Source organism: Urocitellus parryii, chromosome 2 (genome assembly GCF_045843805.1).
Source record: "Urocitellus parryii isolate mUroPar1 chromosome 2, mUroPar1.hap1, whole genome shotgun sequence".
NCBI lineage: Eukaryota > Metazoa > Chordata > Mammalia > Rodentia > Sciuridae > Urocitellus > Urocitellus parryii.
This window is the reverse complement of record NC_135532.1, coordinates 104,715,531-104,740,520: the sequence shown is the minus strand read 5'-3', so window position 1 is coordinate 104,740,520 and position 24,990 is coordinate 104,715,531. Positions and strand designations below refer to the sequence as shown.

The 24,990-nt window shown below is 50.1% G+C and overlaps 1 protein-coding gene across 1 annotated transcript in view; it reads right to left on the bottom strand.

Moving 5' to 3' along the window:
- Pxylp1 (2-phosphoxylose phosphatase 1) overlaps window positions 1-24,990 on the bottom strand; it is a 58,332-nt gene that overhangs the window by 22,513 nt on the left and 10,829 nt on the right. The window contains exons 3-4 of the mRNA XM_026385018.2: window positions 17,804-17,860; window positions 8,505-8,637 (exon numbers count right to left, since the gene is read on the bottom strand). Of these exons, the coding sequence (XP_026240803.1) occupies window positions 8,505-8,583 (79 nt within the window). The 5' untranslated portion in view covers window positions 8,584-8,637; window positions 17,804-17,860. The remainder of the gene's footprint in view (window positions 1-8,504; window positions 8,638-17,803; window positions 17,861-24,990) is intronic.

Sequence of the window (24,990 nt, the reverse complement as noted above, 5' to 3'; positions counted from 1 at the left end):
GCCACCTGTGAATGGAACGTGGTAAGGGACCTAGAAACGCCCTCTCTACGTTTGTCACTGGAGCACATTATCCCTGTTCCTTACAGGCTCTTGAAAGGTGCTCCCTTCAACCCGGGATCGGGAAGGGGTGCTGAGCCTGCGGCCCCTTCAGGGAGGCACCATGAGCAGTCCCCCTTCTCCCGGGCACCCGGGTCTTAGATTTCCTGACTCCCTTAAGTCCATTCAGTTCACCTGAGATAGCACCTTCCCACCAGCTGAAACACACCTTGTCCTGCCACCTCCTGTCCCCCGTTTCCTCCTCACAATACTCCAAAAGGCTGTGGAATTCTCTCCCCCTCGTCGGTCTGCCGAGGAAAAATGATGTGTTCCAACAGTCGATTCCCACAATTCCCCTGGTGCTCCTCAGCTTGCTAGATTATCTTAAATGCCCACCCTGCCTCCAACCTGGGCTGCATCTAAAAACGGCCGCTGTAATTGCCAGATGAAAACCAGAACCACAACAGAGAGACCACACTCCAGTTACTGCCTCCAGTCATTCAGCTGGGGTGGAATCAGTTACCCAGGCGAAGTGTGAAAGTCAAGTTCACATCTGAAGACTTTGAGATGCTTGGTTTTACAAGATTAATAGAGGATAGCTGAGTACACAATTAGCCTTTTTTTTTTTGACCTGTCCACTTTGGGCCATGATAGAACACCAACCTTTCCTGTTTCCTCATTTTTTTTTTTTTTAAGATGGGGATCTCACTAAGTTGCTGAGGCCAGCCTTAAACCTGCGATCCTCCTGCCTCAGCCTCCCGAGTAGCTGAGATTACAGGCCTGCGCCATTGCTCTTGGCTTCTTCCCCATTCTTAGTGCTGCTTCAGGGTGAACCAAATTGGGTAAGACTGTAGCAAGGGACTGATGAGCCTGGTAGCAAACGGTGAACCCCATGGCAGTCCCATGGCTGGGGACTGAGCACATCCTACCAAGGGTTCCTCACCCCAGCTATCTGCAAGCCTTTATCTCTTGCTTGCCTGACTCCTTGCCCGTCTGTCACTGGGACCTAAGCCTACCTATTCCCAGGGTCGGGGGAAGGGTTCCTTATGGTGGTCTGAGCTTGAGCCCCAGTTGTAGGAGGCTTCTTACAGGTCAGGAGACCCCATATCCCTCACATTCTCTGGTAACTGGCCTCCACCCAACAGGTCATTGGATTAGATAATGTAAATATTTAAGAATCCAAATCATGACAAAAACTAGAAATGACAGATGTCTAGAACAGGCCTTGAGAAAGAACTAGGAAGGACCCCTGTCACTCACCTGCTTGGGTCCCAAATCCCCTTGCTCTCACCTCTGAGAATCTGATAAAAGCTACTGATCCTCGTCCCTGACAGTGGATTGTGTAGAGTCTTTTGGATTTAATTTCTGGGGGTCACAGGACCCCTGCAACCATAAGGGACAATACAGAAGCCCCTAGGTTCAACCTAACAACACGATGTATTTGGAAACAGGTTTCTACTTTCAGTTGGCCCTTGAGAAGAGACGCCACAAAATTTTCCCTTTTCACACTAAAAAGGGATCTTGACACTTCATTTAAACATGAGTTCATCCTAAAATAGTCAATGCTAAGGTATAAAAAGAAAAGGAATATCACCCACAAGCCTGCCCCCAGAGAAACGCACACTGAACATTTTGGAGTCTGGGTGTGGCAGAGTGTCTTGCTGGGGGTTACATGAGCTTCTGTCCCTGGTCTGTGCAATGGTGACAGACAATCACTGAGGCCCAAGGACATTGTTCCTCATCCTTCCAAGAGGAGTAAGATTACTCTGTGTCTCAGAGGTCTGTGCCTCACTGAGACTGGCATGCCAACTGTCCCTGAAGGCGTAAAGGGTCAAAGGGGAGATGCAGGTGGGTGTGGCCTGCACCACAGGTCTGTGGGGACACAAGCCGCCCTACACTCTGTAATCTACCTGGGGCTAGTGAGACGCTGAGCTCTGGCTGGGTTCCAGCCCCTCCACTGACACAGAGGAAAAGAGGAGACTAAGGAGAGGCAAGAGGTGATGCAGGAGCTGAGCAGCCATCAGAGAGGGGCCACGTGGCCCCAGGCAGAGGCGGGGTCTGCCAGGCCTGCTGCAGCCACACCTCAAGGGGCCAGGGTGGCAGGACAGCCCCAGAGCACCCTCCTGGCACCCGCCTCACGTGGACTCCTGTTGGGGATTCAGACTCTGCCCTCTCCAGACAACCTCGAAGGCCACACAGACCGGCCCAAGGAACCCTGGGGTTACAGCCGCACGAGAACTCACTGTTGGCACATGGGTCACCTTTTCTCTTTTTCCTGCTACAAATGACACTGCAGTAAACATCTTAAAAGTGTCTCTCCCCTCCCTTGAATTATGAGAGATGTTAAAAGAGAAAGTGGAAGGAGAGGGAGGAGAGGGAGCAAAGGGAAGAAAAGTGAAGCCGGAAATCCAAACAAGAAGACATCTTCATGAAAAGGAGCAAGATGAATGCAACTAGCAAATTTAAGCCTTGGTGATAACGATGGATGAGCTCTGACTGGACTCTTGGGTCAGAAACAGAGCTCTCATTTTCAATTCTTCATTCTTCTTGGCTCAGAGAGAGAGACAGACAGACAGACAGAAATAGAGAGAGACATGAATGGACCTTACTGTGGTTTTTAGGGTAAAGGTCAAACATCTCTGATCTCTGGAAATCCAGAATCCAAAATGCGCTGGCTCTCATCCCGGAGATATCTCATTGCGTGTACACATATATTCCAAATCCAAATGCTTCTATGTCCCAAGAATTCTGGATAAGGGGCCCTCAGTTGGTACACTGCCCTGCAGAGCCCTGGCCTGCTGAAGCCTTGCCACCCAAACACTGCTGGGAAGGCACATGGAGGTCTTCATGAGTCTGCAGGTTCACACGCACCACGAGGGTACGCGCTCTCCTCCGTAAAATAAAAGGCACGCAGGACAGGAGCCAAGGGTGCAGGGCCTTGGGGCTGGTGGCAAGGCCTGACACCCTCTGCAGCCAAGAAGCTCACTCTCTGCTGTCGTTATCAAAATTTGTGCCTCAACAAAATGCTAGAGCCATATATCACAGTCCTTCAAGGTCCCCAGTGGAGAGCACGCCCAGGTGGAGGGAGCCGGGCTGTATGCCAGTGCTCCCCAGCTCAGAGGCGGTTTCCTTTTAAGCTATACGCTGTTCCACCAAATGCCGTTCTTCTCTTTCCTGGTGGACATCAGACCCCAAACACAGTTCGAGAGGGACAGGGAATGGGGCTGAAGGCCACAGGGATAGGTTTGGTTCTGTGAGTAAGAGAGGTGGTAGAGAAAACACACACACACACACACACACACACACACACACTCACTCAGAGCTGGGTATGGTGGGACTCCTCATCTGTCCCCCTGAGAACTTCTGGAAGGTTACCTGCCTCCCTTGTCCTCCTGCCTACCGGGCCCCAGCCATCTCCCTCCCTAGTGACCTCTCTTCCTCTGTGTCCCAGAGCTTCACCCTTGGCCTCTCCTCTGTTGCCTCTTTCTGTGACTAACCCCACCCTGCCCTTCGGACCTGGCACCACGTGGACCTGGCACCACGTGGACCTGGTACCACGGGCGCCACGTCAGATGCTGACAGGGCCTGGGCAGGACTGTGGGAAAAGGGGCAGCCCCTCCTCAGCGGCCAGATCCCCCTGCAAGAGGCAGGGGCCTCAGGTTGCTGGGCAGACTGGTTTTCTAAAGAGGGGTTTGCAAGTTTATGTGAAATTGGTAAATAAATTTAAAAACTCGGGAAACACAGGCTGGGCCAAGCCAAGCAAGCTCATAGGCCACCGGGCTGGAGCAGCTTCCTGGGCTTCTCCAGCCTGGGCTTTGTGAACAGTGAACACGAAGTCCTCGGGGAGTGCTTCCTGCCAGCATCTCGTCTCTTCTAGGCCTCAGACCCGAGACCCTGCCAGGCAGAACATGGCCCCCATTTGGCCCTGGGTACCTCCAACGACCCCAGGAATCTCCCCAGGCTCACCCTGCTTCCTGGGTGGCCTCAATCTGCACCACTGCCAGAGCCCTGCCCTGCTGGTCTGCATGTCCTGAGCACTCTTCATCAGCCTCCCCACCCAGGCCCCAGGCCACCAGCTCTACCTCCCTCCATGTGCTGGGCATTTTCTTCGGCCCCTGCAGCACCTCCCGAGCCACCCTTGTCCCTTTGCTGCAGAAGTGAAACAGCCTGGGTCGCATCGCCCCACATCACCCCCACCCTGCTCCTCTGGGGTGCTCTCACGCACTTGAGACACACCCAGGGAGCTTGCCCAAAGTGGGGCTCCCCGGGGTCCACTCCCACCAAGATTCTGTAGGGAGGGGCACGACCTGCTTTCTTGGGAACAGACATTTCAAACAAGCTCCTCAGGCAGATTTGATCCAGGTGCTCAGGAGCCCAGCTCGGGAAGACACAGAAGTAGGCTGTGGGCCCCCCAAGACACCAGCTGGAGGGGGACTCCCCTGCTGCAGTGATCCCTGAAGCCTCCAGAACATCAGGTGGTGGTGGGAGGGAGGCCCTAGCCTTTGGCCCAGCTTCACAGCCACACACAGGGGAAGCTCTTCCGCTCTATCTCTGCAGGCCCAGCTCCACCGGCTACGGCCACCTTTTCCCCAGCACGGCCCAGGGGCCCCCTTCCCCAGAATCACCCTTGGCCAACTCCAACCCTGCTTAAGGAGGAGTGGAGATGCCACCTGACTCCCCAGTCCTTGCTGAGTTCTTGTCCTCCATCCTCCCAGAACACTCTGCCACAGACGATTATAATTCATTTGGCTCAGCAAACACATACGTTGAGATTACAAGTGCCAGAGGTTTTAAAAACGCTAGTTTGCCAACTCATGGGGTTGGGACAATCACTAGCCCCACTTTGCACGGGAGGGAGTTGAAGCATGAAGGGGGTAAATGATTTGCCTGAGCTCCCACGGCTGATGAATGGCAGGACAGGGACTCCATCTGGGCAGTCTGGGTCCAGCGTTCACACTTCTTCCCACCTAGCTGTGCCCCTGCCTCCTATCTGCCCTGGCACCCAGTGTGTGGCATTCTGCATGTCTGCTCCTGACACTCCAGAGAGCTGTCTGTGGCCCCTGAGGGACTTCAGTCCCTGCCCAGGAGGGAAACTCCAGGGACGCACATACTAAACTTCACACAATCTCAGATTTCAGAGACTTGAAATGGGACCGGGTCCTATGACCTGCCTCATAATGAACCCTTCAGAGCTTGCAGACTCCAGTGATGGAGAACACAGCACCCAGGCCACCTTTGTGGGGCACCCCCTTCGGGGAATTCTACTTCACGCTTAAGAGAAACCTGTCTCCACGTTCACCTGGGCCACGCAGATCAGGTCTGACCCCTTGCAGAGTGGGCACTTCAGATTTTGAAGATATCCTGGTCTTTCACTTCTGTAGGCTACCCTCGCCTCCTCCACTTGGGATCTGAATCTCCAGTCCACCTCCAATCGTTCCCTCTGAACCTGCTCTGATCAATCAGAGCCCTGCCCAAGAGGACCACCCCCAGATACGTACACCATGTGCTCTGTACAGATTAACCCCCATCAGGGCCAATGCGCTCTAATAAAAAATAAATAAACGGATGACATATTTCAAAAGCTTCCCCCTCCATCTCGTGGCTGAAGGAACAGAAGCTCTGGCAGCCTTCTGGAACACCAAGAGCCCTAGTTTCTGATGACAGTGCATTACGATGGGAGTGTGGTTTGCTTAAAAGATTTATGTTGGCTAGGCTTCCATGAGCCAAGGGTTTTTCCAAAATCCTTCATTCTCATACGGATCCTGCAAAACAGCAATCGTTAACTCTATTTTACGGGAAGGAAATGAGGTACCCAGATGCTTAGCGGGGAAGCTGAGCTTCCAACCCAAGGCTGGAATTCAAGAGCCTGTGTGCTCCTGTCACACCGCCATTTTGGGAATGCCAGTTGGAACATGGAGCACCAAGCACAAGATAAGCGTCAAGGAAATGCTGGGGCAGAGGAGGGAAGTGGGGGGACTATAAATGAGCAGAAGAAGCAGAAACATAACTAAACTAATGATTCACGAGTCTTCACAGCCTGACCGTCTTTCCCTGCTGTGATGTAGGAGCCCCGCGATTGGAGAAGTCATTTTTCTACTTGTGGGAATTTTAACTGCGATAACATCAAGAACTTGGAAACACAGAACAAATTATTTTTGATTAAGGACTGTTAGCATATAATGGACCTATTTCAAGAGACTATAAACTGTAGCTTAATCTTTTGTGTGTCCCTTCCCTACTAACCACCCCCCCCAACGTCAAACCCACGTAAGCACTTAATAAATGCATGTGGGCTCACTGCATTCCTTCCGTACCCAGAGGAAGAAGCACTTATTTAAGCAACCTAATTTCTGAATCGTAACCTGGGTCTTAACTTTCTTGTATTCAAAACACCAGAAAAGGAAAACTACCAACCAGAGGAAATAAAATAGACGATCATTTCAGAAAATAAAACCATATTGCTTACTTCAGGCAATAAGAAGACCACGTTAGAGTTTATGGCCTTAAGCATATTATTTAAGATTATTATATGGGCTAGTATAAAATTCAAAAATTAGTCAAAAGGAATTATAAAGCAAAAGTTCCCTACATTTTATGGTAAGAACAAAAAAAGACAGTCTTACTCAAGTAAAATCTTCATAGTATGAATCAGTGCAGTTTCTTACGCCGTAATAATAAGGAAGCAATAAAGCAATCAAACAAATAAAGCAACTGAACTTCATTTCTATAGAAACGAGAAAATTCCAGTGACACTTTACCTAGGAGTAGAAGAGAGGCAAGAACGTCCATTTCTTAATATCTTTCTGAACTCCGACGTACCCCAGAATAAAGAGCTTAGAGCCAGCCAGGCTAATTTACCCTGCAAAAATTTTCCTTAAAAAAGCGTGGCTGAAAATTGGCTCTCCTGAAACAGAGGTACTTTCAGAAGAGTTATATAAGCAAGACACACACAGGCCCATTCAGTGACGTGAGGACCAGCGCATGCCAGAGAACACAAGTCACCCACAGTCACCTCTCAGAACCTATCGGGTCTTGGGGTAAAACTCTGGGTTGACTGTAACATCCCACTTCTCTGACCAAAGGGTGGAAACTTTTTAATGAGAAATTATAAACAATTGAACTACTGAAAATCAAACCACCCTTTTTTTGGAAAGGATTCATAGTTTGCAGCTCATTAACCATCTGGAGTATTTTTAAACTTCTTGAGCCCACATTCTCTTGACCTCCTTTCCAATTCTGGAAGGATGAAATAAGTTATTTTAAATTTTCTTTACTATTAGAAATAGCTTGTCACGTGTCCCCAAGGTGCGCCTGGCACAGAGTCACGCTGGAGGTAAATCGGGAAGAACTGCTCGGAGCCTCTTCTTTGCAAACCTCCTACTCCCGATGCCAACTCTCCCCACAGGAACTCACCACATCCCACCCACTGGCTCCTCTTTCTGTCACTGAAAATGAGACAAAATGCCACCTCCCCACAAACATGTTCTGGGTGGTGACAGGTGCCAAAAGGACAGGTCTTCTGTTCATATGTTGAGGTGGTAAAACAGACATAAATCAGGTGACGGCAAAAGCACAATTCCCAGCATAGACAGACGCTTGCTCGGCTTTTAGTTCAGAAAGGGAATGAGGGCCAGCCTTGTTCCCAGAGTGGGCCTGGATTCATCCAGCCAACCTACGTTCACCTACTATGTGCCTGGCAAAGCTGGTTCCTGGGATATAGAGGCAAACGTGACAGGGTCCCTGCTATCAAGAACGGACAATCTTATAGAAGGAAATGACACAAGAATGGAAAACGCTGGGCTGGGGTGGTGGCTCCGTGGCAGAGCACTTGCCTTGCACACATGAGGCACTGGGTTCGATCATCAGCACCGCATAAAATAAATAAATAGGAAAACAAAGGTATTGTGTCCATGTTCAACTAAAAAAAAAAAATTAAAAAAAAAAGAATGGAAAATGTTGATACTGCCTGGTTAGTGACAGGAGGGACAGACTCAGGGCTTCTGGATGTACGTCACAAAAGTAGCAAACACTTGGGAGCCCACGGAAGATTCCTGGAGGAGAGGAGGCAAGCTCTGAAAGAACCCAGGGCCGGGTACAGGAAGAGCACCCGTTGCTGAGGACAGAGAGAGTGGGCACACAGGGAGGCTGGCACTTGTAGAGAACAGCAAGCACAGACAGGCCCCTGCAGGGCCACCAGGAAGGGCCACCGTCAAGGAGGTGGCAGGGCCAGGTCTGTGCTTGAGGACATCTACTTGCGGAGAGCTGTAGTGTGCACAGGTTTGGGGCACAGACTGGATACAGGGATGCCACTGAAGGACGTGGAGGACGGTGGACTGGCCTCACCTGCAACATCTTGTCTTGTCACACAGAATTGCCCACGCCCAGCCTCCGCTGCCCAGCAGCCTGAGTTTGATGCCAGTGAGCTCATGGCCCTCACCCTCCCTCACTGGGCCTTGCCCTGTACTCACAGAACTGCAGGCTGAGGCTCAGGAAGGCCAGCAGTGCAGCCAGGGCCAGCAGCAGCAAGAAGCGATTTCGGAAAAGCATTATTATTTGTTCTATTTTCTCTTCATGGTTTCACCTCTTCATGGAGCACCAGTCCTGGGGGGAAAAAGCAGAGGCGATCGCTAAACAGGTGTCGAGTGTGGAAAACCAGGTCTGTAGCTGAAAACCAGTTAGCCCTGTCCCCTGACAGGGAGGCCAATGCCCTGGCTGGAGAACAACCACATGTTCTATCCTAAGTTCTGGTCGCCAGATAAGACCAAGAGAATATTCCTGTCAAGTTGGTAAGAGGCGGCCAGTTCATGAATGCTTATCTGACATCAACAGGGAGTGAGATATTTTAGAGACATGACATTTCCAAAGACAAATCTAGGGTATGCTTGTCGAGTATTTACAATGTGCTAGACAATGCCACCTCACCCCGTAACAACCACTAACCTTTAAACCTCAACCTCTTTGGATGACCATTTGGCTAATCTGACCTTGGTCTTTAAATGAAATCATCAACTTGAACATCCATCATTGAAATGTGTCTCACAGTTGAGCTTTCAGGGGTGGCTGGGGTGTGCTGAAGGATTTGCTCCACACTAACGACCCCCATCTGCCAATCAGAGACCTCCCTCATCCTGGACCATGGAGACCACTGAGGAGGGGTCTTCCTGCAGCCCCAACCCACCCATTCTAATTTTCTCTGACCACATTAGTGCAAAGGGAAATTAAAAACAAAAAAAGTAGCTAAATGAGATCCTTAGTGTCCTGCCTGGGAAAACAGTGAAGAGCACTGTGGTCTTACTCTATTGGTCTTATACATTATGTTTATTTTCTGGTTCTCACAGGAGAACTTGAAAACCACAGTCTCTTTAGAAAAGATTCTGAAACCACAGTAAGGTTCTAACAGTTATTCAGTGCCCCTCAGAGCCCTGGCCGTCAAGATGGGATAAGAGCTTATCTGCTAATGTGGCAAGGACTTCACACACTCCACGGATATACTAAAGGCCACTGAATGGCACAGCGGGGTGGCCTGTGTGGCGTGGGCACTTGTTAAGCTGCTTTCTGAACAAGCTCATCTGCCGGATTGAATCAGGAGCCAGAGCTTCTCCCCAGGGGCCCTGCATGGGAGTTTGAAAAACACCTCATTTTAAAAGGGACCTATCAAAGCTTGTACCAAAAGAGAACATTTGCTAAGAGTTTGAAGAAAATGCATTTGTACCTCATCATTGGGCCGCTATGGCCAGCATCTGACAACTCTGTTACCAACAGATCCTGCTTTACATCTTTAAATAGGGACTGCCTCTGTCCCTTTAGTTATCACCCCTGACCAAGAATCAAGTGCCCCAGCACCCAGACTGATTGGCAACTCCTTCTGGGGACAGTCTCCTCTAGGCCTGGGAGGGGACTCGTCTGCTTCACCAGCTGTTTGACACTTCAGGCTTAAAAAAAAAAAAAAAAACTACCCTGGCGATTCTGCCCATGATTTAATATATTGGGGACCCCAAATAAAATTTTCTGTTTCTGAAATTTGAACTCCTATTAGCTGCCTCCTGGAGGTGCTGGTAAGGACATCCACAGATCCAGAGGGCGGCTGGGCAGGATCTAGGCTCAGTGAGGGCCAAGGCCAGGGTGTCTGCACTGCACCCCAAGAGGCTGAGATCACAGTAAAGAAACAGAATACGGGTTCATCTGACCATGGTTTCCTCCTGTGGCCACTCAGAGGGTGAGCCCTTGGTGCCCACGAACCCCAATCTCAGTGTCAACCCCAGGGACTCTGGCTCCTGATACAGCCTGGTTGGTTCCTCATGCATCAGTAAACCAAGGGAGCACAGCCTGAGTGGCACACTGGTCTCTGCCCCCTACCCTGGGCAGGCTTCACTGACCACGAGCTCCCAGAGGACAGATGCCAAAGTGGCACATGGGCCTGCAAACGTCCGGCTGCAGGGTTTTCAAAGCTACTCCGAGGAAAGGTGGTGTAGTCGCTCACCACCTTCCTTCCCCCCAGGAGTAGGAGCCCCTGGCCCTCTCTGGCCAGAGAGCCTACAGCTCAAAGCCATGCATTTCCATTCACTGAGCACGGTGGGAGGCAGCAGCCACCTGGCCCTGGGTATTGCCTGGTTCACCCCTTGCAGGGTGGGCGTGCACATACAGATAGAAAACAGGAACCCAAGGGCACAAGGCAGAGTGGTGGTGCCAGGCACAAAAGGAGCTCCCTGTGCCCCTAGAGCTCCCCTCTATGGGTTACAGTGTCCTTCCCACATGCCACCCACTCTGGCCACAATCTGCTGATCAACACAGATTGAGTTCACCCTGGACATGCCCAGCTCAGCTTCTCACGCTCTTGAAGGGGCAGCAGTTTCTTCAAATGCTATCAATGACCTCCTGACACAGTGATCCTTTTAATGTGAAGAATGGGGAGAGAGAAGACTAGGGAAAAGGCTCAGAGCAAATTTAACCCTTTTGGTGTCTCTGCATCGCCACCACAAACAAGTATGTTGGCTTTTCTTCATGGTTTCCTCTGCCACCTTCTTTTTGAATGTCCACCTTTGGTCATTCTCATTCTCCTTTGCATGGACATCTCCTAGAGTTGCTGCCTGGGAACTGGCCTTTGGGGCCTTTCTAAGTTCTACCCCTAGGATGGACCTGTAGGCCTGGCTGTCCCTTGCTGCTATATATTTGGGGACCCTACAGGCAGCCAGAGGCAGAGAAAGGGCAAGGTCCAGGACTTCAGTCAAGTATTCATCCTCTCTAAGGCTGTTTCCTCATCTAGAAAAGTGGACTAATTACCTCAGGGGACTAAATTTCAGGCTGAGTACAGTCCCCACCATAGCAAAGATATTCCAGAGACAGTGGGTATGACCACTTTGTCTTGAGTCCTCAGGTCATTGCTCTTGCTTTCTTCCTCCTGGGAAATAAAAGTTTAGAGTGGAAGTTTCTCAGCTCTTGTGGTCCCTCTGGGTGTGTGAACACTCAATATTTGCACATTCCTGTTCACATCCCTCCTTCTGCAGCGATGGCTCAAGTCTTACCTGGGAGTCACTGTGGGAAATCACCCACCCAGATTTCTGAGTCTAGGTGGGGTCTCTTGCATTGTCACCTCAGAGGCCACACCTGCCTCCTGGTTGCTCTGTTTGCACACAGGAGATTGAGCACCTCTCTTCTGCTGCTGGGCCACGTCTGGCCTTTCAGTGACTTCCTGCCTCTAGTTCCTCGGGGATTACCACCTCAGTGACTGGCAGGAGCTAGTCAGCTAGGGTTCGACTCGCTATCCCTTTGCATGTGGGTTTAACCACAATGTGGTTCAGCCTTGTCCCCAGGTAGGCATCAGGCAGAATGTTTTTTTTTTTTTTTTTTTTTTTTTTTTTGCTGAATTAAATCTTAGGCTTATTGCATGGTGGATTTGTTATAGTAATGTCCTCTGGTTGTTTATGCTTTGCTACATCTGTGGCCTTCCATAGTTTCCTCCTACACCTACTCTCAGTTTGGCCTATGGAACAATACCAGAAGCTTGAAGTGTACATATGCCTGAGGGCTTGTCTTCCTTTGCTACTTCTGGAACACGGAGACCACCATATGAGGATGCCTAAGCTCCTCTACTGGAGGGTGGGGGACCATGTGGAGTGTGGGCAAGCACTCCAAGCTGAGGCTTTCTTCAAACAACAGCCTGTCAATCATCACACACACATGAGCGAGGCCATCCTGGACCATCCAGCTCTGTCCAAGCCATAGTAGACTATTATCCAGAGAGTCTGCCCAGACTAGGAGGACTTCACAAAGCAAACACGATGGTTGCTGTTATAAGCCAATAGGTTTTGGGGATTTGATACAAAGTAAAAACTAACTGATGTGATAGGGAGGAAATGCCTCACATCTCCACCAGGAAATTCACGGTAAGGATCTCGATCTCCGTGACCTCATCTGTGGCCACCACATGCAAATCTCCATCTTAATGACATTCTTTAATCTGCAGAGTGCTTTTTGGGAAAGAGGCTGTATTTAGTCTAGATGTAAAATACTTAGGGTATGTTGGGATGACCAGATGGCTGGGATCATGTAACTACTGCTTTTGGTCTTTGGAAAATGTCAGAGGAGAGTCAGAAGAGGAACGGGCAGAAACCCAGAGAGTGTTGAGGGGAGGATGTCCTTGTGCGCACGCGCGTGTGCACATATGCGTGTCCAGCACAGGAGCCAGAGTGCATGGGTATTACCCCATTGGGGATGCTTCTTCATGAATGTGACTCCCCGGAGCCCTAATGTAGTGGAAACCATGAGACTCCAGAGACCTGCAGATCTTTGTTCAATCCCGGCTCATTGCCTATTTTCCATGCGCTTTCCTGACACACGGTTGACTTTGCTTCTCTGAGTCGTGGGATTCTGACTTTTAAATAAGATTGGAGACAAGAATATGAAAGGTGGGAGGAGCAGACATGGAGACAGGCGCGGGGAGGACTGTGTGGGTCTCAGCTCTGCAGCAGCCACTCAGACCGCTTGCCTCTCTGAACACAAAAATTCACCCTTTCTCCTCAACTGTGGGTTCTGTTCCATGCTGGGGTTCCTCTCCCAAACCCTGGCCACTTCCCTGTCACCAGCCCCATCCCTCAAGGGAGGCAGACAAACCTGCAGCCACACTGGTGGCCGTGCTCCATGCAGGTCTCTCCTGGGGTGACTCAGCTGTCCTGTCTCACCTTGCCCTGGGTTTTCCAGCCCGGAACATCTGTCTCAGTGTGTTGGGCCCCACCCCCCCAAAATCAAGAATCACCAGCCCACTGTCTCTCTCCAGATCTGCGGTCCCAGCTTGGCGATGAAGGTCATGATTTTCCTTATTACTTTTCCCCTCCCCAAGACAAAATAACTATGATAGAACGCAAACTTCCCATGGAGTTGAAGGAGGCTGTGTTGATGGCGGGAGCTGGGACCCCAAGGGGGAGGGTGTGCACATGCCTATGTGCCTGTGTGCTTGTCTGCTGTGGTTACCAGAGTGCAGGCCCTGCGGCTGGGACTATTTCTCCGTGGGGAAATACCCACAGAGAAGTGCACATAGTTCCCAGAGCTCCTTTCCCTTTCCCACGCCAGGTGGACACTCATAACAGCCACGAAATCCTTGGTTCCCCTGCCTGCCATCTTCCTGCAGTCTCTGCTGGGGAGCTCTGTGCCCACCCTGAGGGTGGACTGCAGCTTCTCTGGGTCCCCATCACACGCAGGCAGGCCATACCAGTCACAGCCAGGACTCTAGGTCCAGTCAGGCCTGACGTCTGCCCACTCACAGCCCAGAAAAAAGAAGTTGTGGGACAATTCAGGGCTGCACCTGCAGTAGGAGGTACTGAGCTATTACAACTCCCTCGTCTCCTCATCCCCAAACAGCTCTGAGCCCCATCACCTTCCAGGGAAAAGATGCTCTTGGTTCAACAGGCTCTATGTCCCAGTTCCCATAAAGACCTCTGTGGGAATGACCGTTTTGTGTCCGGCTGAACCTGTAACAGTGGCTCATGGTCAGTGCCTTTGGACGCAGCTTTAGTCCCCCGTACTAAACCCACATGGTAAAAATATCTGAAACTCAGAAATGGAATAATTACTTTGAATTCCTAATTAGACAGCAAACAAACAAACAGAAAACTCAGCTAACTCAATCCCACCTCCCTACAAATCTGAGTAGCAAAAGAAATCTGAGTAGCAAAAGAAAAGATTTTAGAATATAATTCCGGAAACAGTAAGAGTTAATAAGCAGTTCCCGTTACGTTACGGTAAAGACCACTTCTGAGTTAAAAAGAAAAAGAAATGTGTCAAAGGCACTTTTATAAGCTACTACTCCACCACCCGAGGTTTCCACAGGCCAAGTTCTGGCCTTCCCCCACCCCCAGTTTTTTTTTTTTAACCTTTTAAGAACTGGAAATGCCACATCAGGCAACAGACCCTGATCTCAGGGTCCCCTTCGAAGGGACAGAACTGAGGGTTTCAAACATGACCACAACTGCTTGAAAGAAAATATGCACTCAATTATCTTTCATTTGTACAGTAAAAATACCATTTCTGGGAATAGAAAGATGGTTTTTAATAAAGAAAATGCACTGGATGTCTTCTATGCTTTGATTGGGGGGGGATAATCATTTGGGCCTAAATAAATATAACATTACAATAATGTTATTATAATGCAATTGTGATCTAAATATGAACCAAGCGAAGGTAAAAGCATCATCTTATTAGTCCTCTCTCTTCAGGGTCATCTCAGAGTGGAGTTTAATTGCAAAATCAAAGATGCTTGGCTAAGAATAAACCAACCTTGAGGTTGGATGAAGATGGATGGATTTCAGAGCTTCCTGGAAATCCAAGGCAGTGGGATGGGCACCTGGGAGGAGGGGATGTAGTGGCACCCCCTTCTCCACAGAAAATCTTAACTGGGCTTCTCCAGAAATCTTCACCATGGCTGATTTTAGGACTGTCAGCAAAAGAGTTCAATTTTCTTGTTGCTCTATTTTACTTGGCCACTGGCCTGGAAGAAATCATCATTCCATGTGCTGAACACTTTCTTACTAGTTTTTCACAAAATTCATCCAGAAGAGTAGTTTGTAAAAGTGTGTTTGCAAATGCAAAGTGTGATTTAAAAAAAAAAAAAAAGACAAATCCTTTAACAAGGCCTCTGGCCTTGAGCTGGGCTTCACAGAGATGCCTACATTTCTAAGATAAGAGAAGTTACCCATTGGGCTCCATGGTAACAGCTGGCAGGGGGAGGAAAGAAAGGGGAGAAGAAGCTCTCCCCTTTTCAGGTGCTGTCCTTGAAGGGTTAACTTGCCCAGAACAGTGAAAGAAAAAGCTGCTTTTATGTGAACTTCTGAGCCCCTCCCCTTACATGCTGGGTATACAGTTCTGAAACTACCTGAACTTGGGGTTCAGGGGATTAATTGATTACAGTGAAAGCTGTGCCCTCTGAACCTGGCTGCAGCCAAATAAAACTGTTTTCTGCTGTCTTTGGTGCCCTGCCTTGTCTGTCCCTACTAACAGGGACATGAACTCACAGCATTCACATTCCAGGGTCTCCAGCCAATGTACAGGCTTGGTTCTAAAAGCAAAAGTCAATTCATTCATTCATTCATTCATTCATTCACTCGATTCAAGATCACATGGTGTCAGAAACCATCGCAAGTGACCCAGGACACACAACAGGGGACTTTTTTTTTTTTGGCCATCTTGCAGGTCATAGCTGAAATCCAGTAAAGTATTTGTGGAAGAGTGATACAAGATCTAGGATGTGCTTTAAAGTATTCCAAGGGCAGCGGGTGTTGCAGGGAGACAAAAAGATTGAGGGACACGGACACAGGATGTGGGCAGCTGCTGAAGCTGCATGAGGGATCCGGCATTCACCACGTGCTCCTCTCTGCTTCCACGGGTCTTCCACTTTTTTTTACAGTTTTAAAAGGTTAAACAACTAAAAGAAAAAAAAGGGAAGTTCACAGTCTGGTCAGTGAAGACATGGGCAAGACGATCATTAGGTACTTGAGAAGAGAGGCCAAGGGGGAAGCAGGAGGGGGCAGCAGAGCCCACACTTAGGTCAGGATGCAGCGGGAGGTTTCCTGAAGAGGCGAGGCCACAACTGTCCAGCAACACATGCAGGGCAGTGCTGGGCCTGGGAACAGCCAGCTGCCCAGAGGCCCCACAGGGCTGGCCTAGGAGCCTCTATCTTATGTGGGTGAGCTCTTGCAAGGCCAGGGCTCGCCTGTGGCTCAGGACCCACCCGTGTGTGGGCTGCAAGGGCCTCACTCCCTCTACCCAGGCCATTTGACCCACTGACCCCAAAGAGTCCTGCCATCCGTGGGACTAGACAACATTCTCACCGATTCGCTTTGCCTCCCAGGAGTCCCCTCTAGGCACAAAGCTGACTCATCTGTAGGCTGGAGCAAGAGGAGGGGTCTCAGCAGTCATGCCACCGAGCAGTGTCAGATGGAGGGACTGACCTTCATGTCCTAGGGCCAGGGTTCTTCTGTCTCTTCCCAGCACCTGGCCTCCTGCAGGAAGCCTGGAGAGGAGCAGCCCTGAGCCTCCTGCCGCTCCCAGCAACAACAGCATCTTAAAGGAGGCCCAGGAGCCTCGAGCACACCCCCCCTCAACACTGCACTTGGCACCACAACCGACCTTCCGGGTGCCTCCCCCACCTGGGCACTCTGAGAGGTGATACAACCCAAGTCACCGTCCCATGTAAAACAAAGTGGCGATGGCCACCTCTAGGGTAGGAAGGAACCAGTGTGGGAGGGCGCTTCTGCTCACTGCTGCAGACTGATCCCCAAGCAGCCCCTGGTCACAGGAGCACTGGGCCCCGGTGGTCTGGGCCCTGCTTTCAGGACCTGCTGGGACCCAGCCACACCCCACAAATCCCTCCTCACTTCCCAGTCCTTCCCACTCAGCTTTGAGGGCGAGCCCAAAGATTGGGGGGCATGGTGGAGCCCTGCTCTGCCCCCTCATGGGCCATGGTGGGCCCTCTATGACATGGGCACCATCATGGGGCCGTTCAGAGACTGTGTGAGGGCAAGCGGGGTCAACACGTGTAAGGCACATGGCAGGGAACCCAGCTGATAACGGGCTCTTCGTTAAGTGTCAGCAGTGACTTCTCTAGGGGTCAAGTGCCCCCTCTCCCCTAGCTCAGCAACAGAACGCCCCCTGGAAATGCCAGAGAGGGTCAGAGCTGGAAGAATTTTAAACATCACCTGGCTCAAGTCCTTGACCTGAAGAGGGACCAGGACAGGTGGGCGCTGGCTCAAGGGAACCTGGGCCACAAGGCTCACACCACCCACCATGTTCTTTCCTCAGACACACTATGTGGCAGATGCCACTGTCCCCATTGTCTAGTCTCCGTCCTCTCATGGGCAGAATCCTTTGGCTCCTTTGGGCTTTAGCGAGAGGCCTGGTCACCCAGCTAGACATGATGTTTCCTAGATTCTTTGGCAACTAACTGTGGGCAAATGATCAAGTTCTGGCCAATGAATTGTGATCGGAAGCTCCTTGGCGATGCCAGATGGAGAGGCGGCTGTCTGCCCCCGCCCACCCTGACCTTTCTTCTACCCGCTTTGCACACTCTGCAACACTGAAACGGGGTTGAGCCAGCTCTAAACAACAGGGATGGAGATGGCACCCTAGGGTACCACCGAGAAGAATCCTGCAGGCCCAACACCACCCTTCTCAAATGCCCACCAACCGCAACTGTTCTACGAGAAAAAAAAAGCCATTTCACCAGTTGTCAAAGCGGTCGCTGTCTCATTTCTCGGAAGCAGCCCAACCCACACCGTACCTAGAGCTCGCCATCAGCACCACGGCACACAGGTCCCCTTCACAGCTCTGTCCATACCTGTGATGAAAAAAGTGACACATGTGATGAGCTGCACGAGGCAGAGGACTCGTCACTGCCCAGGCTGAATGTCCCTTTTAGATCTGATAAAAAGGTGACGTGATCATGGACACCTTTGTTCTCTGTGAACTTCACTTTTTTTGATTTACATAATTCACACACCCATGAAGACTCTTGGCTCCGACCACAGAGCACCCCAGCTCACCCAGAGAGGCCCATCGACATTCTCCAGGCGCAGAGCAGCCCCAGGCTTGGTACCTGAGCTACTCTAGGGCATCATCAGGAAGCCGAGACCCTTCTCTCTCTGTGCTCTTGGCAACCCTCTGTGCTTGTCCGGCCCCCAGGCTGGCTTCTCTTAGGGTCACCAGATGGTGGCCATGCTCCCAGGCAACGCAGCCGTACCTGGAGGCAGAAGGGGCAGTCCCATGCATCTCCTCTCTCCTAGAAGCCCCTCCACCAGATTTCCCTGGCAAAAGAGGATCACATGCCCAGGCCCAAACCTAGCACTGGGAAAGGACCACAGCAATGGGTGAAACCAAGATTCACCTCCTGATGGAGGTCTGAATGCAATCGGGCTGTTAGGATCAAGGGAAGAAAGGGATTTCTGTGACAACCCGCACAATTACTCAAAAAAAAAAAAAAATCATTCTGAAGCTCACTGATCTGATGAAGGCCCTGGCACTAGCAATCTAGCAACCAACATGTACACAGTCATGATTACATGTCTGAAAAGCAGCAGAGCCGCCGGCTCAGGTGTGGTCAGCTGCTCAGTCCAGAGCGGTTCCGGGCAACCTGCATGCGTTGTCTCAGCCAGACCGTTCATCCCACGTCCTACATGTTTTAAAATATGCACCCTGAATTATTTAGCTACGATTCCTTGCCAGAAAGGATTCGAGGCCAATAATCTGCAGATTTAGCAATTTTAAGTTCATGGAATATTAAAGGTTTTTTTCTCCCCCCTTTTATTTGTGAACTGCACATTCCAACCATGCTCTCCCTTGTGGCTTCTTTTTATTTTTTCCAGAAGAAACTGGTGGTTTCTCGGGGCCAGAAGAGACCGAACACGGCTTCCACACGCCAGCGTTTTCACGCCCGCATTCCCTGGGGTTATTTTTTTCCTGACATTTTGGAAGAAGTCTGCGTGGGTCCCGCCTCACCGCCTTTCTTAAGTTGTGGAAGCGTTCTTAATTTAGAATGTCAAGAGCAACTCCGAGTGCCTCAGCGAAGAGGGGGACACACAGTTGGCATGAGTTACTCCCCACAAAGGCACTTTAAAAATATAACTGTTTTTTTTTTTTAAGATTTTATTTTGCAAGCAAAACTGTGTCAATTAAAAGTTTCTTCAAATGTCAAGGAAAGCACAAAGGGATTAAATAGGCAGGCTGTAAAATTGGAAACGCAAAGTGGGATGTAATAAAGGTTTGGGTGATAAAAGTCACATTTTTTCAAAGCCAAAAAAAAAAAAAATTAACAATTCCTCAGAATCACAGATGTACAGTGCCAATCAGGGACACGCGAGTGCATGGGTTGGCAAGGCCACTTACGTTTTCTGACGCCTGAGGGTCTATGTTGACAGTACCTCAGAGATGGGGGTTTTGCTCTGGGTGGACACAGGGGTGGCAGAGCCGTGGACAGGAGAGCTCGTGTTGGCCACTGCAAGGTGTTTTGTCTGATGCAGTCTTTTCCAGGTGAGGAGCTCACTTGTAGAGCTCTGGCAAACCCCTGTGCTCACTGCACATGGCCCAGTCATGACAGGGAGCCGGCACCAGCATCTCCCTGGGTCCTTATCATTGCCAGTGCCCATGAGCAGGAACTCTGTGCCCTTAAAATGTTCTGGAATGCTGCTGCCTCACAGGCAGTGTGGTCAGCACAGGACGAGCCCTCCCATGCCCCTGGAGGTGATCAACAGGCAGCCAGCTGCTGGGGAGACAGGGGAGGGGTGGAGGCAGGGATCTCTAGGGGCTCTCCCCATGCTGACACCTGAGGAGGCCCTGACCCTCTCCAGACTATCTGTGGCTTCTCTGCACTTAACCAAGCGAGAAGGAGAGCCTGAACAGAGCTAAGCACTGGGCCCTGGAGTCACAGCCACTTAGTTTGGAATCTGAACTGTTACCTGGTCCCTGCCAGTGAAGCAGTTACACTGTTCTGAGTTCCAGCTTAGGTCAAAGTGGCAATGAAACACAAGCTTCAAGGTCAATGACACTTAATGAGAAAGAAGCTGTCGACACAAGTGATGTCCAGAATTCAAAGCAATGGGCAGCAGTTGATCCTTGTTAAGTCACTGGCTTCCACAAAATAAACGAGCAAGTACTTGTTCTCATAAATTGAGTTTCTAAGTGTTCACAGTGAACCCCACAAAGAGCTCTCCTGCTGAGTCAGTCACGGGGTGGGGGGGGCACTACTATGTGCAGTGCAGGAAGCCACAGCGGGAGGTCGGCTTGGACTGCGCTGGGTGACTGACTGAACTGTGCAGGTCACAGGGGGTGTCTCTGCCCACTAACTCTGTGATCTCTGTGATACTCGACCACAGACTGCCACAGTGCTGATCCTGGCACAAGTGACTCAATCCGGGGAAGAGCTCAGCTTCCTCACTTAGAGCCGGGAATATTCTTTTGTAAGACAAATCATTCTAACAGATGGATTTTAAAACATAACACAAACTCTTCTTCCCCAAAGAAATGTCTTCCCCACTCTTCCCTGGCCCTCTAGCAGCTGCCCGCAATGCTCCAGCGATGACACCCGACCACTCACTGCCCACGGCCTCCAAGGGCCCCTTCTGGTCCAACCTCACTCCCACTCCCGACAGCTCTCGGCTTCACAGGAGAGCTTTGCTCCTTGGGGACTTAGAGCCTGTGTCCACGCGTGTCCACCCAGTCAGGGCAGACAGTCTGCTGGGCCGGTGCTTGGGGAGTCAGCCCACAGGGGAGTCAAGCCCCACGAGAAAGAACCCAGGATGGAGAATCTGTGACCCTCTGGAACTGCCTAGAAGAGGGATGGAGGTGAGAGCCCCTCCCTTAAGGGACATGCTGCAGCCACCTCACAGGCCACTTGATGTTCTGAAGCCATCACCCTGGAGAGCCACATGGGAGGCCACCCAGAGACAGGGATGCCCACGTGGCCCCAGCTGTCCCATCTCCCAGCTGTGTGTCTCTGCAGCCCAGCCATCGTCATGTGAGTGAGAATCCCAAAGCAGCTATGGCTTGAGTATCTGGGTGAGACACCTGCAGGGCACCAGCGGCTGAGCCTAGTCCACCTCCAGACGACGAGGATGGTAGTGAAACGACACCGGGGTGATCTGCTATGTCGAGGCTCTCTGCCACTCTCCTCGGGGACTTTATCAGTCTTGTCCTCTACACCTGCGTCTCCAGCACCCAGAGCAGGGGCTCAATCATGACTTATGGAGGGAAGAGTTGAACACTTCTGCCATCCTGCCTTCCTTGGCCAGCATGCGCCTCTCCTCTGTCCTTCCAATCCTACCTTACTGCTCCTGGATCATCCTTCAATCCCTGCGCAGAGGTTACTTCCTCAGGGAAGCTGCCCTGGCTCTTCCCTGACGAGAGCCGAATCCTGTCTCACCCTCTCTAGTCACCCTGTATCTCCTTCATGACATTTCTAGGGACTGTCATTACATAATGGAGTGACCACCCTGGAATACCTGACCCTCTGGCTGCTTCCTGCAATGGATCTGGAGGCATGTGACAGCAGGGCTGGCGCCTGTCTGTTCGGGAGCAAGTCCGCGCTGCTGCGCAAAGCTCGGCCCAGAGCGGCCGACTGCCTGTGGGAGCATTTTTGAAAACTGGCAGCTGCCGATCTCACTATTAGAAGGCGCTAATTCTTAGGGACTCTCTTTAATACTGAGCTGGACCTGACCTGTACCCACGAGCCCATGCTCCACCGTGCTCTCCAAACACACTCTCCCCCTGGTTCTCTGCACTATGCAAGCCCCAGGGGACCCAAGAAGCTGAGTGTCTTTTCCAGCTTTACACAGTCATTCTGCGGAAAAGTGAGAAGTTTGGAGTGGGCTCTGGGACACAGAGCCAGCTCAACACGACTTCCACAATCCCACGCAGCCTCCCGGATGCTCCCACCATATTAAATGAATGCTCTGAAACAACTGGAATCCCTCCATCCAAAGAAGAGCAAGGAGAGCCAGACGTGATCCACAGGGGCACATAGGGAGCAGGCCGTGCTTCCCAACAGTCCACAGAGGGGGTCCACGTACAGCAAGAGCTCTTGGAGATGTCTGGGGGAACCCCCCTTTCTCCAGTCGGGTGAGGGATGAACCCCAAGCAAATTTCTACTTCAGATGTTAATTGGGTTCCTGTTCTCTGTACCATTGCTCTGCACAGGGTGTTCCTTCGCTTTCCTTTCTTTCCCATTACTTATCATCCCCAGGACCTCTGGAGACAAGGAACATCAGCTAAGGTTAGGAGCACCCAGGTGATCTGCTGGAGCTCAGCAGGATGGTGACGCTGAACGACCAAGCTTCTGAAAAGGATGCAATGGCTAGGGGAAACACATCTGACCTGTTGCCAGAGGACAAAGGAGAGAGAACCAGGCACATGACTGAGTTTTTCTTCAATGCATTTATGTATGTGTGTGCCAGAAAACTAGGGGCAGGGGATTGCAAATTTAAAACCGAGATGGCATTTCTCTCTCCCTTTTTTTTTTCCCCCCGGTTCTACAGATTGAACCAGGGGTTCTTAACCCCTGAGACGCATCCCCAGCCCTTGTTATATTTTATTTATTTTTTACTTTATTTTTTTAAATATATATTTTTTGTTGTAGGTGGACAAAATATCTTTATCTTACTTTTATGTGGTGTTGACGATCGAACCCAGTGTCTCAACGTGACAGGCAAACGCTCTACCACTGAGCTACAACCACAGCCCCTTATATTTTATTTTGAGACAGGGTCTTGCTAAATTACCTAGGGCCTCACTAAGTTGTTGAGGCTGGCTTTGAACTCAGGATCCTCCAGCCTCAGCCTGTTGAGCCACTGGGATTATAGGTATGTGTCACCTCACACCCTGCAAGAGATAGCATTTCTCATTTATCACCCTTTGGATTGGCAAAATATTAAAAAGCTCACTCATCTCTAGTGAAAGTTAGTTACTAGGGGAAGATTTCTCTCACTCACTCTCCACAACAGATGGTTAACTGGAATGGCCTCTGCGTCCAGGAAAGTCAACTCCATTAAAACAATAAACAAACACACCTGGTGCCCCAGGAGCTCATATTCTGGGATCTGCCCTACAAAAAAATGTTCCCTTGTGTGCACAAAGCATTAGGAGTCACTGTAAAACCTGCAAACAACTGAAATGCTCACCCTTTGGAGAACTGTCGGAAAAGTGCAGTGTGTTGATGCAATAGAACATGATTCGGCCTTAAAAAGAAAGAGGTGGGCTTATGACCTTCCATGAGATACAGCCCCAATAAAAACAACAGAGAGTAAAACAGCAACGTAATAACAGATACAGAACCAGCTCACTTAGGTAAAACCTACATTGTCTTTTTTTTTTTTGGTACTGGGAACCGAACCCCAGAGTGCTTAACCACTGAGCCACATCCCTAGACCTTTTTTGTAGTTTATTTAGAGATGGTCTCACTGAGTTACTTAGGGCCTAGCTTTTGTTGAGGCTGGCTTTGAACTTGCAATCCTCCTGCCTTCACCTCCCGAGCTGCTGGGATTACAGGTGTGCACCACCACGCCCAAGCCCTACATTGTCTATCTTAACATGTGTAAGAAAACAGGAAAACTTACAGAAAAAGATCTAGCAGAATTAAAAGATGGCCAGATTAATAGTGGCCATCTCTGTGAGGAGTAAAGGACTTACTATTTTTTTTTAAATATTTATTTATTTATTAGTTATTGGCGGACACAACATCTTTGTTTGTATGTGGTGCATGGAGGATCGAACCCGGGCCGCACGCATGCCAGGCGAGCGCACTACCGCTTGAGCCACATCCCCAGCCCCAGGACTTACTATTTTTAATGCTCTGCTTGTATAATAAGTTGTACACGACAAACAACATTGTATTATAACGTCAAAAAGTCAAGCTATAACACTTTGCACAGTTTGATCTCAATTATTTTATAAAGGACATATGTCCCAAAGTTTGGCTGAGCAATTTGAGGCGGAGGAGGGAGTAGGACTTCATATTTGTGTATTCTGTAGAATTTTGGAGCTGGTGTTATTTTGAAAAAAAATGAATTTAAATAACTGCTACTTTAAGAAGGAACAATTGGGGGAGGAAAAAGAAAAAAGGAAAGACCACTGGAAAGAGAAAAATTCGCACTAAGTATCATGAGTGGTTATGGCTGTGACTTCAGGTAATCTTGATTTTTCTCCAAAACAAATTGCAAGACGGAAGCTGGCGGACCACAATTTCAAAAGGTGGTGGAGACGAGAAGACTTATTTTCTCACTTACATGTTTCTGCATGTTCTGGATTTTCTTAAACAAGTAGTAAGTTTTAAACTGGGGAAGACAATGCTGGCAACTTCATGATCATTATTAGTTTGTGATACTGAGGGTTGAACCCAGTGGCACTCTACCACATAGCTACATCTCCATTCCTTTTATTTCTTATTTTGAGACAGGGTCTTGCCCAGGCTGGCCTTGAAGTTGGCAATTCTCTTGCCCCAGCAGTCTCTTGCAGCTGAGATCACAGGCGAGAGCCGCCATGCCTGACTTAAATAATAATTTTTCACAAGGTAGTTAAGCAAGATCTTACAAGGAGGGCACATGACAAGCTGTAAAGAGACCAGTCATTTGGAAAAAGTACCCCCTTTCAAAACTCAAAGCCACGTGGAGCCTGATGTGTCATTCAGATAACTGCAGAACAGATGGGGTTCGCAGGGAGGGGATGGTACAGAAGCCCCGTCCACCTGAGGACCCAGGGCTCCGGGGACACCAGAAGAAAATGCACTACACAGACTACGGGCTCCGGGGCCTGCGGGGAGGGCCTAGGGGCACTTGGGACTGGGAAGACCAGGAAGGGCTGTTGGGAAGAGCAGAAACTGGGAGACCAACAGGGTGGGGGCTGTCCGGGGCCCACCTGACTCGCACAGGCGACAAGCACAGGTGTTCCAAGGAGGGTCAACGCATACAGTGGCACAGAGGTAGG